The sequence below is a fragment of the Periplaneta americana genome, chromosome 6, assembly GCF_040183065.1.
Source record: "Periplaneta americana isolate PAMFEO1 chromosome 6, P.americana_PAMFEO1_priV1, whole genome shotgun sequence".
NCBI lineage: Eukaryota > Metazoa > Arthropoda > Insecta > Blattodea > Blattidae > Periplaneta > Periplaneta americana.
In genome coordinates this window covers 17470495-17489773 of record NC_091122.1, presented here as the reverse complement: position 1 = coordinate 17489773, position 19279 = coordinate 17470495, and the positions used below count along the sequence as shown (strand labels likewise).

The window sequence follows — 19279 nt, the reverse complement described above, 5'->3', positions numbered from 1 at the left end:
TTATGGAATATTTTCAATGTAATTTTCAGCAATGTACTGTAACAGCAATGAAACATCTTGGTCATTGAAGTCACTGGTGCCATTAACCTAAAAAGTTTTGGTATTCGACCCTTTACCTGCGCATTTAAACCTTCATACTTCATACCTTAGTATACCCCACCCTCTTGTTACGCTCTCTTATTCGACTCCTTACCTGCGTGGTTAAAGCCTACATACAGTTACAATGCCTCACCCTCTTGCTAACCCTCTCCCTCAAACAACATTCCTCACTCGGCCGTAATAAAATTCTGGAAACTTTTGCTGGGCAGTTTGTTATTCTTTAGTGTATTGAAGTGTCTGTGAATGTGATTACAATGAGTGTTAAACAAAAAACGCTTTGTGTGTCGGAAAATTTTGGAAATCTTACGAAAGTATGATGAAATCAGTACTCTTACTCAGAAACAACTCTCTGACTCATTAGGAATTGCTTCATCGACATTAAGAACGCTAATAAAAAATCGCGACTCAATCACTACAGCTGCGACGTCGGGAGGATGTAATCGCAGAAAACTGAAGTGTGGTAAACATGAGGACTTGGAGTACACGCACACGGCAAACAACTATAAATTACTTTTTTTTTTTTTCGAAAGAATTAAGTACAGTACATATTGTAAATGTCTTTGACGTACAGTACAGTAATTACATAATGGAGTAATACTGCATTACCTTTCATGAATCATGTATTTCATAAAGAAAAATGCTAATAGATACTGTATATAAGTCAAAATTAGTATACCGTCTAATACGCGGTCCTGGTTAATACGCAGTTCACACCCAGTCCCTCGAACAGCGTCTTATCGGGGTTTTACTGTAATTCATTTGAAATTAAAATTGCAGGCAGTTTCATTGTCTTCCATTTTCCTTCTCGTAATTCATCATTATTCGCATTCTATCAGAAAATACCTGCCATATCCAACCAGCCCAGTTGAACTGTCTAGTGGAATCTGTAATTTAATTTCTTTTCACTAATGATATTGTTAAACTAACAACTTTTATAATTTCACTGTGTTAAATAATGAAACTATTATAGTACATTACCTTGGTGGCTAGTTTTGGCGGGACTTGATGCCAGTATCAACTGTTTTACACAGTGAAGTTATAAAAGTTGTTAACTTTACAAGTTTAACGGTATCATTAGTGATATACAAGACAGTGTTAAAAGTGTGTAATCAAGAATGTTTGTTTAATAGAAAGGGGCCGGTGGATCAGTGCAGGCAATAAAATTTCATCCCCAGAAACAAATGGAGATATACACTACAGCAATAGATGGCACTGTCTGCACGTGGAACTATCTGAACAAAACTTGCAAGATATTTCTTGAAACCAACAATTATGAGTAAGTTTCTTCAGTATTCATTGCACACACTGTTTTGAAGAACGGATTTTTTCTTTCTTTTCTCGTTTCCTAATTTATTTATCTTGCTTTCTTTGATTTTTATTTTCTTCTCCTTTATATAGTTCTTCCTTTCTTTCTTTCTTTCTTTCTTTCTTCGTCTCTCTCTCCCTGTATATCTTTCTTTCTTTATTTTTCTTTGTTTCTTTTCTCGTTCATTGCTTCCTTGTTTGTCTTCCTATTTACTTTTCTCCCTTTCTGTTTACTTTCTCTCATTCCTTATTCCTTTCTGTCGTTCTGTTTGTCTTTACTTGCTTGTATATTTATTTTTATTTTCCTTTTCTATCATTCTTCCTCTTTTTTCAGCCATATTTCCTCCTCTTTTTTGTTTGTCTTTAATTTCTGTGTTCATTTCTTTCTTTCTGTCATTTAACCCTTAAATTGGCAAAACTTTATTTCTCACGCTAGTTCATTAAACCATGTCGGACTGTAAAGAAAACAACTATCGCAATGTCCATATTTTATATGTTGTACAATATTATAGTATTGTGAAATTTTAATTTTTCTATCAATTTTTTTCCTATTGTTCTATTAAAATTATAGCATATAACCTATTAACCTGTTGTATCCTATAGGATACTTTGCGAATTTAAGGGTTAATTGACCTTTACATTTTTCTTTCTCTCTTCTTTTCTGTCTCTGTTTCACATTTTCTTCACTCAATCTCTCTATTTCCTTACCTTCGTTCTTCATTTCTTTGTTTCCTTCATTTTTCTTTTTGATATTGATTCGTTTCTCTGGATGTCTTTCATTCCGTATTTCTGTTTTTTTTTCTTTCTTGCGTTCTTTCTTTGTATTCATTTATCTCTCATTTGATAAGTTGTCATTCAAGAATCTGCTGTGGAATTTGACTTCCTGATATTCTGTTACCTGCTGTAATATTCTTTTTAATTTATGAATTACTCCTCCACAATTGGAAAATTATAAACGTGGTATTTTGTTGCAGTAAGTGGTATACAAGCCTGGACGTGTGTTTCTCGGATAAACACTTCGTTGCTGGTGACAATACTGGCCAACTCACCATGCTGTCCTTGGATGGAGAGAAAATGTTTAAGGCGAGGTTACACAAGAGCAAGATTACACATGCTGAGTACAACCCCAGGTGAGTAGCTTACATGAAAAATGTAGCACATTTCAAATGAAGATTATGGCACAATATATCTCATAGGTCCAGTTGTACGAACACGGGATAAAGTCCTGTTAAAATTAATTCCGTGGTTATACGAAAAATGTGTTGTACGAACTTGGAATAGTGAATTATTTGGAGGATAACTTCCGAATAAGCTATTCCAAGCTTTCAGTAGTTGTTAAATTTATATCTAGAGAATAAAATATAAAATGGCAGCAGCATTAGACATGAATCTCTGATAGTGATGATGAATTACATTTAATGTATTTTTGAGAGTGCGGAAACTAAGAAAATAAGGCACAGACTTTATCTATTAAGCGAGTGTAACAATGAAGAATTTCTGGCAAGATTCATTCTAAAAATGGACACTGCTTAAAGCGTGCTGGGATTGATTAATGATTATTGGAACATATAACACACAGGTAAAAATAGTTCACAATTTCATCATTATAAAGAAATTGTAAATTTTTATATAATTAAAATTAAATTTAAGCAAATTCATAGCATAATATTATATCAGTATTACGTTTTGCATTATTATAACCTAGCTATAGACTCCCATACTCTTGTCTTTTATTTAAAAGTTATGGCATCAGTTTTTACTTTATAGCACGTTCTTATAATCATTCACTATCACAACTAGCTTAAGTGTAATCTTCTATCTAATAATTTTGACTTCTAATTTATTTTGATTTACTCATTTATAACAAAATCTGTACACAAAATAATGATATGTTCAGAAAATAAATTTCAACAATTACTGGTATTCTGAATGTACTTTATAAACAAAACACCATCTGAAATATTGTCAACCTCTGTTCCAATTCGGCTAACTATGGAATAGATAACCTTGGAATAAACTAACGTTATACAACACGATACTCCATTTATTCTATAGTTAGGCTATGAATAGCTATTCCAAGATTTATTCTGTGATCATACAACTGGGCCTTAGTGATAATGATATTTTTTCATTTACAGTCTATTTTCAATTATAGAAGGTATTCCAGAAACGTGATAATGATAAAATGATAGTGAAGCAAAGATATAATATGAACTTCGGTGTTGGAGAAAACCTATCTTTCTGTCCAACATAAATCTCACAGAATTTGCATGGAGTAAAGCCTTGGTCTTCATGTATCTGAGAAAATGTTGAAGTGACCTGGGTGGCAAGAGTTCACCAATCTGTGTCTAATGGCCGAATATTAAAGAAACGCGAAATGTGAAACAGAATACTTGCAATATGAAACGGATTTCATTCAGTAGAAATATATTGTTAGTAATTGGAATCCATACATCTGTGCAGTGCATTTCCTGTGACGACAAAACAACAGAAATTCGGTTTAAACCATGTTTCATAAAGCAGATCCTTCTCTCTTCTCATGTGTAAGTTTCACTGCAACAGAGCACAATGAAGGAAATCTCTGAATTTAACGTATCTTATGCGACCCTAATGGAACAGTATAGAATTATGTACTGGATTTTTCAAAATTTACGCATAATTATAATTAAAATTGAATGAGGGGATTTTGGGCAAAAAAGCTCATACACGTCAAACCTTTTATTTAGAAAGAAATATTTTTATGGAAAAAGACATGGTTTTGTGACTATTGTTGTGCGAGTTATGACGTCATCGAGAACATTTTTAAATGACACCCTATAGTTTTTTATTATGATCTGAAAGAGTATATTTTTTTATTTGTAATATTTCATTTGTTTTATTCAGAAGCACTATGGTTATGGCTACTACGGTAACAATTTAATTGTTGGTACATTTTTTGTTAGTCCTTGTGTTATGAAAGCAGTTTTATTAACAGAAAATAAGAGAATTGAGATTCTGATGATAAGATTAAATGACAGAAGACGTGCACAACAAGAGGTATTCACACTTTTTAACGAAACTCATCCAATAGGCCAGTTATTAATAGTTTTCTGTATCCTTATTGAAAGAAAATAAGCATCTACGAGCATTATGTTATCTAACTGTCCTCCTGCTCTATTTAGAACTGTGACATTATTTTAACATTAAATTTATTTCTACAATTAATGTTAGACTGCCTCCGTGGTCTGTTGGTCGGCATGCTGGCTTCCAGATCAGGAGGTTCCGGGTTCGATTCCCGGGTTCGGCTCTCGGTGAATTTTTCTTGAAGAAGAGGAATTCCCTGGGTATCTAGAGTCTGGAAATTTGTATAAATGTGAGTGTGATTGTGAGTGTGCCGGGTTAATATTAATTAACCAATCATCACAAATATAAAAATACATCAGGACTGTCGCTGGGCAGTAACCTGAACACACGTTTCAGCGTCACATTGTTGACAAGTAACTCCATCTGTTAGCACAACCATAAAGCATCTAATAGATGCTATAGAGTTACCAACAACGAAAAAAAAAAAACAATTAATGTATGCCATATGTGTTGTGTTTCATGCTGGGTCTAGCATTAGCTACAAGTAAGAAAATCTTTTGTGAATTATCATTTGATTGTTGTTTACCATACAACAATGTCTATATTCCTCATGTACTCAATAACTGTATCTTAAAAGAGTTTGTCAAATTTTACTTCCTCTTCTTTTGTTAATATTTAAAACTTATCCATAACTGGTACCTAAACTGATCTTTCTTTCAACAATAAAATCCATACATTCATTCATTCATTTACAGCTTCTTCACAAACAACATATTACAAAGAATAGGCGTACAGTTTAAAATTAAATTTAGATATCAGTAATGGATAAAATAATGTATAGCACACGAGCGTAAACAGATTTTATGCACCCTCGGCTTCGCCTTGGATACTGAACTTTCCACTCACACATAAAATCTAAGTTTACTCTCTTATTATTACTATTGCTATGTAAATGTAAATACATTTTCTAAAGTCATTGCTGAATGAAGGTGTCTCTTGTGAGAAAGAACTTGGTTGCAGGGAAACATGGTTGCTCACCACAGCATCTGTTGACCGGACGGTGAAAATGTGGGATATCAGGTTTCTGAAAGGTCGGGATAGTGTGCTTACTGTTCTGCATCACGACCAGGCTGTCAACTCTGCATATTTCAGGTAGAGAGATTTTTTATTTTTCACCTCCTCTTAGCAATCAGATTGTCTCTGAAGTGCACTTATTCTACTATGAAAATAAGTGTCATACCAGGTCTTCGCAGAGCATTGTGCTGGTCATATCACATCTTAGAAGAGCGATGGGGAACAGCCCATCAGAGAGCTTAAAGGAACGGTCATACGTCGCTGCTTTTGCTGCGCAACTTTTGTACTGCAGCTGCAAAAGTTGCGTGTCGTGTTCACACATAAGCCAAAAGTAGCGCGCTGCACGCTACTTTTCGTGCTGCGCAACCCGAGTGCAGCAAAAGTTCCAACTGGAGGTTGCGAGTCTGTCCACACACAAGGCGCTACTTTTGCAGCCGCAGTCATGCTGCAGGTTTCAATCTCCGTGTTGACTTCTCAATATACATTTTGTGGTTATGTTCACATTATTAAGAAACTCATGCGAAAGCTTACTTATCTATTATTTGCTTTTCTGTCCTAACTAGTATTCAGAAATTGGCATTATTTTTTACTATAAAGCTTTTAAAAACGCCTATATACTTAAATGATAACCAACAGCATATTCACGTAATCAATGTTGGCAACCCTCCTGTTTGAAACTACGCTACGGAAAATTAAAACACTGAATTATATCGTCAGCAAATATACTCAGACTGTGTTGTGTATTTAATAACTGTTACACATAATTTATTCTCATCACATCTAACATTAAAATATATCCAAACAATAAAAGTATCATTGGCACATTTGGGTGGTAACACTGGTCGCAACCACAGCAAAAGTTTCAACAAAACCGATATCAAAAATGCTGCGGCTGCAACCCTAAGAACCCTGTTCACACGTCGCTACTTCTAAGCTGCGCGCAGCATGAAAAAGTAGCGGGCAGCAGGTTCGGCAGCTGCTACTTTTCGGGTTGGACTGTTGTTCACACATCGCAGTACGAGAGTTGCGCAGTTTTTTGTACTACAGCGTTGCAAAAGTAGCGACGTGTGACCGTACCTTAACTTCTCCCGTTACCTTAGTTGCTGCTGTATGTAGATACTCATGTTAACTGCTTTGTTTACAATACGAGTTTCCCGTCCTTGTCTTAGAACTGAGGTCCAGAAGGTGTGGAAGTTCTACCCTGCCTCTTGTATGCTTTAAAGTAATTTAACGGGACCCCTTACCTAGGGTTGCTGCGTGTCGCCAGTCCTGTATCCGAGGCTTGGGAAACTTGTCCCATATATTGCATCCTCAGAACTATACTATCATAATTCCCAAAACACTGTTTTGAGAAAATCGAGTTTAAAGATTTGAAACGCACTTCAAAATTCGGGGTTTTAAGATAAACATCAGATTTATTGTACGCAGATTTATATGTCAATGGGGATTGAATTTTGAAGTACGTTTCAAATCTTTAAACTCGATTTTCTCGAAACAGTGTTTTGGGAGTTACGACAGTATAGTTCTGAGGGTGCGATATATGATACACATAAAAAATTCCATATTTACTAACATTGTGTCATAGGATGCCAACGGTTTTTTCATTTTTTTTTTTTTTTTTTTCTTTTTGTACGGGTATCATGTTGTAAAAATATCATAGCAGTCACTTTTTTATTAACAACTGTGTCTTTAGAAATGTGACAACAAAGCAAGTAATTTTTTTTTTTTCAAGATACTGACTAAATGTCGGTTTCTAGGTTACCAAAAGTGGGAGAGAAATGTAACATTTTCTCCCTAGGGAGATAATGCAGTACTTCTCTCCCTAAAGGAGATCATTCTTCGAATTGCAAATCTGAACAATCAGCGATGAACCTCGCAAATCCATCAGTTCATCTGAATGAGATGCACCAGCTACGTGAGAAACCAAAGCAACCTACAAAAGCAATCAATCACTATTACCAAAATGCCAACAATATTACCTTTACATGTTTTACAGCAATCTAACCTTAATTTAAAATATACTAATTACCTTAACCAACAAATACACTTCGTCATTGCTTTTGACAAGAAAGTTTGAACATCATCCATGGACACTACTTTAGATTTTGTTGCACGCTATCCAACTGAATTCCTCTTTAACAATGCAATAAATAAGTTTTCCATATTTACTAATATCAATGTTATCATTTACCATTAAACAAGATCTTACCATAAAATGATTAATACCGTAGAAGACTTGTATTCCTTCGCTCTTTCCGTGAAATACACCAACAAGGCATTTTTTGAATACATTTGTGCATTCTTCAATAAATATAATTCTTTAAAACGAGTGTATGCACCGTCATATAATCTTCTGGATCTTTTCGGCAGTAAACCAGAAACTGCCTCACTAGCAGCATATGTTATTTCTTTTGGCTCTTCAAAACTATCCATTTTGCATTGCACATACGAATCCTAACGATACAATCAATATAAACAGAACAACGTTGCTGTGACATTTCCTTTGCAGTTTCTGGTTTACTGTTGAAAAAATCCAGAAGATTATATGAAGTGCCATTTAAATAAACAATGTTAGTACTCGTATCTTGTCAGCCTCGGTAGCTTGTCGCTATAGAGCTGGCCTTCTATCTTCGAGGTTGCAGGTTCGATCCCGACCCAGGTCGATGGCATTTAAGTGTGTCACTAGATTTACTGGCATGTAAAAGAACTCCTGCGGGACAAAAATTCCGGCACACCAGTGATGCTTATATAACCTCTGCAGTTAAATAAACCATAATTATATATAATTACTCGTGTCCCATACATAAATAATGCTACAAGGTTGCCTCCCCATTAGTATTATTTCCCCCTTTCAGTTGTACACCTTTTGTATGAAACAATTTTTTATTTGGTGCTTGTGTACAAAGTTATTTTGGGTGGTCAAGATGAATGGGACACGCTGTATATATACTGTATATATGTATATGTATATTTTTTTTTATGGCATGTTATATCATGGTGCATTGAATTTGCTTCGCAGAAATTTATATTTCGATGAATAAAACATACTGTATCTAAAATACAGAGTGTTTAAAAAATACGGGGCATAATTTCAGGTATGTATTTCTCACATGTAGACAATCAAAATAGTTCATTACAACATGTGTCCGGAAATGCTTTATTTCCGAGTTATGGCCTTCACAACATTGAAATTCACCGGAACGTTTTTCTTTCCGCAGGTCGTTGCCGTCAAAGGAGACAATAAGAGGGCACTCTGACAGTTCATTCCGAGGCGAAAGTTACATTCAGTGTTGTTACAGACTTACGGGACAGGCATACACAAACTTCCTGGAAAACACCATACCTCATGTTTTAGAAGACACTCCACTGATCAATCGTCAACACATTCACTTCTTGCATGATGGCGCTCCTGCACACTTCAGTCGTACAGCTCGCCGGTACTTGGATCGAAGGTTTCCTGATCGATGGATAGGTAGAGGTGGCCCAATTGCTTGGCCTCCACGCTCACCTGATCAGAACCCTCTCGATTTCTACTTGTGGGGCCATTTAAAATCATTGGTTTATTCGTCTCCGGTGCCTGATTTGGAATCCCTTCGGAATCGAATTGTGGCATATTCTGAGGACATACGCAATACTCCTGGAGTTTGGGATCGTGTTCGCAGGTCAATGAGACATCGATGTGAGGTCTGTATTCAAGCAGGAGGTGGACATTTTGAACATCTTCTGTAATGACAATGACCTGCGGAAAGAAAAACGTTCCGGTGAATTTCAATGTTGTGAAGGCCATAACTCGGAAATGAAGCATTTCTGGACACATGTTGTAATGAACTATTTTGATTGTCTACATGTGGGAAATACATACCTGAAATTATGCCCCGTATTTTTTAAACATCCTGTATAATTATATGCTGGGTACAGGTAAAATTCAGAATTCTTAGAATTTATTTATTTATTTTTTTACATTAGGAATCTGCATGATAATTTTAAGTATTCTTTTTTGAAATTTGAATACTTGTGTGGATTATAATGAAAATTCCTAAGTAATAATGCTGTATGATAATATGATTGAGAGAAAACCTCGGAAAAACCTCAACCAGAATTTGAACTTGGGCTGGCTTGTTTCACGGTCACAACGTAGACAAGCACCGAGAGTTACAAAGTCGTGCTTGAAGAAAAGTTGGAGAAAAGTGAGAAGATATTGGAAGAATTCTACACATCATATGCCATGATGAAACATGAATGGGCTGAAACAGGCTACAAACTGAGATATGTAGTAAGGGCCTTGCTGTGTATGAGTTTCACTTTAAGATCTGCAAGAGAAAAAGATTCCACTAGCCCTTGAAAAGTGCTGTTTCTTTTATTCTTAACGTATTTCTCACCACCCCAAAGTAATTGCTAGGTATGTGACGAAATAAAAATAGACAATCTCATTTTTTTATTATTTTTATTACCGATTGAGTACAGCAAACCAATATTTATGAATATTGTGATGTGCAACAATCATTAGCAAATTGTTAAGTATTTTAAGATTATGAATTCTGAAAGCATATTTTATATATGTTTTATAAGTCCTGAATGGAATTTCTTGTTCAGTACTATGTACTAAGAGATATTAAGTAAACATTCGTATGTGGACTAAAAAAAATGAGTTTTGAACAAATCGATGACACCTTTTAACATTCTAGACTAGGTAGGCAAGTCATACGATAGTTTTTTTCATACATATCAGAAAATGTATATTTTAAGAGATTTAATTTAAAATGGAATGATCGGCCTCAGTGGCGCAGTCGATAGAGTGCTGGCCTTCTGTGCCCAAGGTTGCGGATTCGATCTCAGCCCAGGTCGATGACATTTAAGTGTGCTTAAATGCGACAGGCTCATGTCAGTAGATTTACTGGTATGTAAAAGAACTCCTGCGAAACAAAATTCCGTCACACCGGCGACGCTGATATAACCTCAGCAGTTGCAAGCATTGTTAAATGAAACATAATTAAAAAAAAAACATGGAATAACTTGTCTGATTAATGCAAGGAACTCCGGAGGGTTTGCTATCACTACATATACTATTTTAATCAGCATTCGAATTGATGAAAATGTAGAGGTAGAGGGGGAGGAAAGAATTTGTCGTTGACAAGGCAGTTTTTTTTTTTTTCTAAAGTGTTTGTGTCAATTATAACATTCGGTTTTAAAATGTATAGTTACAAAATTATATATTGTTGTTAACGTCCATTTTAATTACCGTGGCACCTGGCATAGTATTTTGAATTTCTGGTACCATGGTAACTGTTTCTATCCTACTTTATGACTCAAGGAGTAAGGTAGTGCTTAATACCTTCAAAAAATCGATTTTTCAAAATAATTTTAAAAATATGCACCAATTATTGAAGTTTATTTTAGTGAAACAATTTATTTTAATATCCGTATTAGTTTTAAAGTTATGAATTTTAATGCAAGATGCTGCACACGATACCAAATTTAATATTAATCTTTCACACTCTTTCCCCTCCCTAACTACATTTTGAAAAGCTGTTTCTGTTATAGTTGTGAAACTACTGAACAGAATTTTATGAAATTTTTGTGCATGTTTACAAATATATATTATGTACAAAAATGACCAGAATCAAGCCGCTCAAAAAATTATTTTGATCTATAGTATACCTTGAAAACATGTTTCATAAATTCAAATGGAAGTTAAAAATATTACTTATTTACTTAGAAATCTAATTGTGATCAATTTTATAGAACTATATTTAGCTTTAAAATTAAAATAACAGGACATGGAAATGTTGAAAATTGATTGGGTCAGGGCCATCTACAGTGGTCTTGGTTGAGTTGAGAAGAAAATTCTGGATTCTGACCACCATTTTGAAGAATTAAGTTATATATTTAAATTCATGTTATAAAATTTAAAATTATTTTAATATATGTAGAAAGATAGGATTTTCTGTGTATTAATTTGCAACTGTGTATCAGCTATGTGCACTGAGAAAAAAAAAAACAATTCCATATGGTCAATTTTTCAATGCTTAAAGCTGTACCTACCCTTTTAATAGGTACAATATAGTTCACAAATCAATTGCGAAATCGTATTATGAAAATAACAATAACAACAAACGTTTATGAACACAGACATATAGTATTTGTGGCATAGTTTTAAAAAAAAGATGATCTAACATATTTTCATATATATATTTTTTTTATTAAGGAGTAGCTTTTTTTTTAATATTGAAGTCCAGGTGATATTTACAAACGACATTCAGAATAAGTGCACTGTAACAAATTAACTCCAAAGGAGAAAATATTTTGACCACTGCACAGAAAATAAAAGTAAGTATTCCGAAATTCATTTCCAAGAAAAATATCGCTATTCAGGCCGGTATGGTACTCATCATCATCATCATCATCTTCATCATCATCATCTGACGTTTCCACTCAGTTGTGGGAGAACATAGCCTCTTCCACAAAGTCCTATCTTGCCACAATTCCTTCTCTTGAATTCTTTTCAATCATCGCTCCAATGAAGCTAAGTCAGGTCCAGCAAGCTGGTAGTGGATGTTAGAATACTTCCAAAAGAAGAACTGTTGTTGTTTAGTCAACTGTCCGAAGACAGGTCTGAACCTCATAGGGGATAACAGTAAGGAATCACTCATGAGGCAACTAGGCCAGGAGATAATGGGTGACCAGTTCCTTTCCCCCTCCATTACAAAATCGCCGATTAGCTACATGTTACACTAATCAGACTTCAGATGTAGACCTTTACAATTGTTCTTTCTCTGACACATATCATCAAGTGAGATGTACTGCCTGATAATAGATCAGCCAGAACCTTAATCAGAGGAAAAATAAGAACTATCCAGTATGATACTAATAATTAAAACATATATTCAGAGAGAGGAATTTTATTTTCTCCGTTGGAAATGAACCCAGGAATGCAAAAGTTGGGAAAAAATCCGGAATGAGGAAACTGCCCAGATTGCCCCTTTTCAATTAGAACACTGATTTTAATCCGTGTTATTGTTATGAAACTTTGTAGTATTTAAGCAATCATTCTTGGCTGGCCTTCCTCCCATGAAGTAATACTGTATATATATAGAGAGGTGGAATAGCAACAAAGCTGTAATGTGTAGGCATGTTCATCTACTATTGACTTTTGTGTGCGTGTTGTTAGACACACCCACACTCAAATAAACGCATTATTAAATAAACTATTTTTGACACAGTTACTTGGTTCATTCTCGCACATTAAAACAGTTTTGAATAAGATGCGTTTCCTTTCAATTTGTAAATGTTGATTAATTTATATGCTACTGTTACTATGACGAGCTTCCTGCTTAAACATAATCAGAAATAAGCGAGAATTTGAAAGAAAGTGATACTAAATGGAAACAAAATTTATTTGCAGTAGAAAATTCCTTTATTTAGGAAAAGCAGTTTTTAATTTTTCAAACCATAGTGTTAGTAAAATATTTATGCGAAAGACAGACGCATATTATTTTATGCCTTTCGAATTTTTATTCGTGACTTGAAAGGGAAAATTGTACATAAGTGATGAATTAAACGAAAATGTTGCACGATGTATCATTTATGCGTAAAACGCGCGCCCAGATAAAGCGAAAGAAAGAAAATAAAATCTTTGTCATCAGAGTGGTTAGGAAAACGCAACAAATGAGAATCGATCTGCGCATGAGCATTGCCGTTCGTTACCATCTGTTGTGTTTTTATCGTGTGACATGTATAGCTTTTTTTAGAGATCAAAGTACGCTGTTTGTATGAGATATGATTTTATTTATTAATATGGGAACGTAAACTTTTCCGTATATAGATATATTTACATGTCATAGACCAGAAGACGTGATGTAATCGATACACGCGCTTATTAATGTGGTTATTGTGTTGATGTTTACAATTTTTTCAGGACAATATTATTGGAACATGCTTTATACAGTGTATAGTGATGTCTCGTAAGACTGATGTATTTTTGTTTTTCTTAAATGTGTGATACCTTCGAGAGTGGTTAAATAACGTAGTGTTTTGTGTATTTATGGTTATTATAATATATTTATATCGATATATAGTTTGTAGTATGAGAAAATGACTTTGTATAAAGCATCTTCATCCTCGTTCATTGGCATAATATATGTTGTTATTCGAAAGCAGTCACCGAAATGTTCCTCAGTCGCTTTCGTCGCTGTAGTGTATGAAAATGGCCGACGCAAAGGAATTTCGTATGAATGTTTCAGCGTTAAGAGGGGTTGATCCTTATGTGCAGGATATTCTTGAAACCGCAACGCATGTAGCATTATATACATTTAATGCAGACGATAACGAGTGGGAAAAAACTGATGTGGAAGGTGCCTTGTTCGTGTATAGTAGAAAAGGGGAACCGTATCACAGTATTCTTATTATGAACAGACTTAATATAAAGAATCTAGTGGAACCCGTTACTCAAGGACTTGACCTGCAGTTGCAAGAACCATTTCTCTTATATCGGAATTCAAGTTGCCGCATATTCGGTGTTTGGTTTTATAATAAAGAAGAATGCATTCGTATTGCGTCAGTGCTTGATAAACTAGTTAAAGAATCTGAGATGAATAAAAAGGTTCCAGATAAAGTTGCTGTGAAGAATAAGCGTGGTGCTAGTGGTGGTGATACAAATGTGGATATATTTACAATGTTGAGTAAAGCTCAGGAGGATTATAATTCAAATAAAAATCAAGCAAATAATAGGCATCTAAACGACGAAACAAAACCGGATATGCCCCAGGGTGTAGTGGATTTTTTTGCTAAAGCCAGTAGTGGTGCTTCTCATTTTTCAGCAGATAAAGTACCCCAGAATGCACACCCAGGATTATTTGTTGGTCACCACGCACCGAGAACAGAACTACAAAGTGATCCAAGTGATAACCAGTTGAAACCTCTTCTTCTCCAACGCCTAATGTCCAATCCAGCACATACTGTGGAACATATTGAGAAACAACAAAGATCTGTGACACCACAGTCGGAGGCTGCTTCAACCAAAAGGAATAAAGGAAAATCTCAATCTAATAAAGACAACAGTAAGCAAAATAATAGTGGAAACTACAAATCCAGACCATTGTCCTCCGGAAACATGACTGATCCCATGAGAGTGCAGCATGGTAGCGTTCTCGTCACACAGCCAACTTCCAGTACATCTGCAGCGTTGGTTGAGAATGGAATGAGTTTTCTTCGTATTTCTTCTCCAACAACATGCCCTCAGTTGCAGTCTTTTTTTGGATCTGGGCTTCAGACAGGTGTGTCGAGTGGTATGGTGATGGAAGCTGCTGCTACATCTGATCAACGACCTGTATCAGCGCCTTTGTGCGGTGGAATGGAAACGCCCCAGAAACCGGCATTAATGCCTCCCACCATGTTTACTTCATCAGCTACAAAAGACACATCAAACAAACTAGACGCTGGTAGCACCCCAATGTTGGCACACAGTTCAAATGTAACATCAGTGAAACCGAAACCAGAACTTGCACAGTCAACATTGGCGCCTGGTCCTAGTGGTATAGTTCCTCTGGATGAGAGCATCGTCCCAGTCAGGCCGGAACCTTTAACGAGAAACCAGCTTCTACAAGCGTTCAATTATCTTGTGAAAAATGATCCTGACTTTGTTAACAAACTTCACGAAGCATATGTGAAGTCATTTTCGGAAATGGTCATGTAGATTAAATGAGTGTACCCCTCTCCCCTCCCTTTTAATGATAGACAGTATAATATATTGTGCTGATTTGTAAGTTTATCATGTGACTGACGACTGAACTTAACGAATTTTCTGATAAAGTCATAAACGTAATACCTACCGAACCTAATGAAGTACAATTTAGTCACTGTTAAAGCTACTTACCATAGTGTGTATGTATCGTTGGTACAGGCATAATGAGATGTACTGTTGTGTATTTTGACGAATGAATTCACAGAAAGATATTGCTGGTACACTAAGCATAAATCAATATGTGTATTAGCTCGTGATTTGGGAGATCAGTACATATATGAATCATTAATGACTGTGTTGTTACATTTTATCGACTTTACAATGAGCTATGTTATTGCAACATATTGTGAGAATTTGGAGATATTTCCTATCTACTGTTTAGCATCAAAATCTATTCCAACATGTACCTATGTAGGTCAAGAAAATAGTACAATGACTATTTACAATGTTTCTTTATTGTGAATAATTGTGATACTTTTTCTTTTTAGTTCTTACATAGATTTGAATATAGAATTTTAATTTATAAATCAATTATTGAAATTGTAATTTCTTCTGACTATTTTTCATTAAAGATTTATTTTTGTCATTGATAACAAAATTACTCAAAAATAAAACAATTTTCAGGTTAAAACATTTTGATTGGTTTTATTCCATGTTTATGAAATTTTTCTGTTGTGTAGAATGAACAGTTGTTTGACTTTTGAATATTTCATATGTTACACTGTTAAGCTTAATAGAATTTAATATCTTATTCGTTATTTGTAACTTATGGATATTATCAAAGTTAGAAGGATGAACCATATTGAGTACCCTCAATGCCATAAATTTCTTTTATATTTTGTTACATCCTGTGAAAAACAAAAAACGTATTTCCTGTAACAGAGAGTTAACTCTAAAAGGAGATTTGGAAATATTGTATAATGATATTTTATGGTTATATTTGCAGCTGAAATTTATTCGTTTTCCATTTTTTTAGGTATGATTCTTTTTGTTTAAGATTATTAGGTATTAGTTTGCTGAACACCCTATAACACATTCTCTGTTGATTACTGAAATAAAATAAAATTCTTTTAAAATGTTAAGCATCGCAAGCATCATGAAATAAGATTGACGTACCTGGCTGTTGTGTTCTAGAGCTATAGATTTAGATTTTAGAGTTAATGGCATTGAAGCACTTTTGAACAGTGTTGGTGATGTACTAACTCTTCTACGTAAATAGAGATTAAAAATTTGAAAATATCGTGATGGTTCTTGTGTTCTTGAGGAAATGTTGTAAAATACCATTTGTCATTCCAGTAGTTTTATCGTAAGGAGTGGAATTGGAATTGAAGATTTTGTGGACTGGCATCACAGTTCAGATTTAATAGTAGCAACAGAAAAAGAGGTAACGTTCCCCATTAACTGTGCTGCTACTATGAGAGGTCCAGAAGGAATTACTATGGTAACGGACTATATACTGTTAATATTTATATGGTAACACTGAGGATGCAATACTAGGAATTCGTCCTGGACCTCTTGGCAAAGTAGAAGCCAAAGAAAACAGCAGTGGCGTAGCGTCAATGTAAGCTAAAAAGCTCAGCTTCCCCAGTTAATAATAATTTCATAATAAACCTCCAGTTTATGGACAAAATTATTTATTAATCTTAATAGAATTTATTTTTACGTGTTAAATATTGTGATGCGGCAACTCAGGATGATTTGTGATGCAGCAGTAAACAAGAAGCCTGCACACCAGCTTCCAAGCAGACTGGTTTCTTACACTCATTCTTCTGTGTAACCCACCCCGCAGATTTTCCATCCCTTTCTAACTAAACTACTCTGGTCGCAAGGCTAGCAAGAACTAGCTTTGACATTGAAAATAAGTAGTTTCCGAGTTATCCCTTTTCGTCAGTTATGTTCAGTTGAAGTGTTAGTGTGCATTGTGGCTGATATAATAAATAATGAGTGGAATAACAGTTCCTGACACCAATTTACTTGAATTATTTAGGATAGTGCTATTATCAAGACTGACTTACTAACAAAAGTGTGATCTAAAAAAACAAATGACCCACTCCCTTGCTGTTAATGAAGGACACGATCAAAAGACAGACACATACGTACTGTATCTATTGACCATTAATATTGTGATTCCTCTATGACAGGGAGTGAGCTAATGTTATATGTATACGTGTCTATTTGTTAGAGATATGTGTAAACCGTGAAATCATATTTCACTACGTACCATTTGAGGTCATGCCTTATTGGTGTTACGAGGTTCCAACCAATCTTCGACTGCTGACTTGACAGTGACTACTATTTACTTCAAAACTATATTTTTGTAATACGTTTTCTCATATCGCATGAAAGACAACTTGAGTTAGATTCCCCTGCTCAAAATTTCATGCTACGCCACTGGAAAACAGTTATGCCCCTCTGTGGTACAGTTAATATATAGATTGACACGAAAAAAAAACACTCAAAGAGATTCTACATTGTTATCACACATACATAACTGAAAGTACATTCATTACTACACTTAACAAATAATTAAATTATCTAATGTCATTAAACTGGCTTTGGTATTGAAAGTAGGAGTATTAGTTTTCTGCAGTAGACACATGGGTTGGAAGTTAAAGTGAAATTCTTGGAGGACAGAGATGGTTGGTGTTCGGGACATTTATTGAAATACTCTCATTTTTCTCTGATGATAATCTACTACTGCTTCACTATCCTGGTAAAATAGAGCAAGTCCCAGCACATGTTCCAGGTGTTCCTGCTAGTTGACTAGACTAGACGGCATTTCGGAAGGCGGTTAGCTGCTTAATGCACCGTAGCATTTCTGGCATGTGACGTCACAAGCTTGTACAGTAGAATCCATCGGAATCAGTCTGTAACTAGTACTTCCCGAGTTCGTTTGTTCACGTGTGAGTGTTTCAATACATTGAATAAGTAAAACTAACATTTACTATGTGTGTGTAAGATAAATAAATGGAAGGAGAGACTGTAAAAAGACAAGTATTGCACAGGCAGGCGCGGAAAATAGTGTTTAAAGTGTATAATTATTTTAAAAACGTCGACGAGCAGAATGCTGCCGGCCATCTTGATGCTGGCTGCAATGTTGTCAACGCGCAAGAAACGACTGCAGAAGCATGTGGTGTGGGATTGAGAACCTTGCAAAGAATATTGTTAGTGAAAGAAGGTTTGTTTGGTGTCATGCTTACAGTAATCAACGGCTAAGTTCATGATTGTCTTTTGATAATTTAAATTCTCTCCTGGGCTATTTGTATTGCAGTATGATGTGGCAATGTTGTACGCTGCCTTGCTCTCTCTATCTGTCTCTCTTGACGCAAATGCTAGCAAGCTACCGCCTTCCGAATTGCCGTAGACTCTAGCAGCAGGTCTCTCCACTACTGCTGCTTGCATCCACGGACTCATGGTGCTTCGCCAGATTAAAACACATACTGTGTTAAATTAACAACATTCAGTACTCACCCGGCTCACAGTAGCTGCTGGAAGTGTTGCCCATATTGCATGGTATATAATTCACACATTACGTCATTCACAAAAACTTTTGTTAAACCTATTAACTAAATTTTTAAAGTGAAGACAGTTTTGCAATAAAACATTAACTACGAAACATTTTGGGTACTTTGTTTTTCCTCAGATGCTACATACATTTTGCTACTTTTCTATGTAGTTGCTGTTCTTGAAACATTTATCATAGTGTGAGACAAATTTCTGTAGACCCTCCCCATAGATGTCCACCACTGAGAGAACCATTTCTGGACTGCTGTCATCACTTCATCATCAGTGTTGAAATTCTTGCTGGTGAGAAACCTCTTCAGTTGGAGGAAGATGTGGTAGTCTGTCAGCATTAGATCTGGACTGTATGGGGTTATGTATTTACTGCCATCTGAAAGATTCGACTAGAGCTTGCATTCGAGCAGCAGTATGGGGCCTTGTGTTGTTGTAAAGCAAAATAATGCTGGCAGACAACGTGCATTTCAACACCGATGATGA

General features: G+C 35.2%; 2 protein-coding genes across 2 annotated transcripts in view; both read left to right on the top strand.

Annotated features, from left to right (window-relative positions):
* The window catches only part of LOC138701066 (DNA damage-binding protein 2-like), a 55727-nt gene that overhangs the window by 9540 nt on the left and 26908 nt on the right, over positions 1–19279 (top strand). The window contains exons 3-5 of the mRNA XM_069827617.1: positions 1230–1375; positions 2379–2534; positions 5488–5619. Of these exons, the coding sequence (XP_069683718.1) occupies positions 1230–1375; positions 2379–2534; positions 5488–5619 (434 nt within the window). The remainder of the gene's footprint in view (positions 1–1229; positions 1376–2378; positions 2535–5487; positions 5620–19279) is intronic.
* On the top strand, positions 13239–15913 carry DCP1 (decapping protein 1). The gene has a single exon (XM_069827616.1). The coding sequence runs from the start codon at positions 13739–13741 to the stop codon at positions 15230–15232; it is 1494 nt and encodes a 497-aa protein (XP_069683717.1). The 5' UTR covers positions 13239–13738; the 3' UTR covers positions 15233–15913.

Excerpts from the sequence above, each read along its gene's own strand:
- DCP1 (XM_069827616.1), top strand. The coding sequence starts at position 13,739 with ATGAAAATGGCCGACGCAAAGGAATTTCGTATGAATGTTTCAGCGTTA.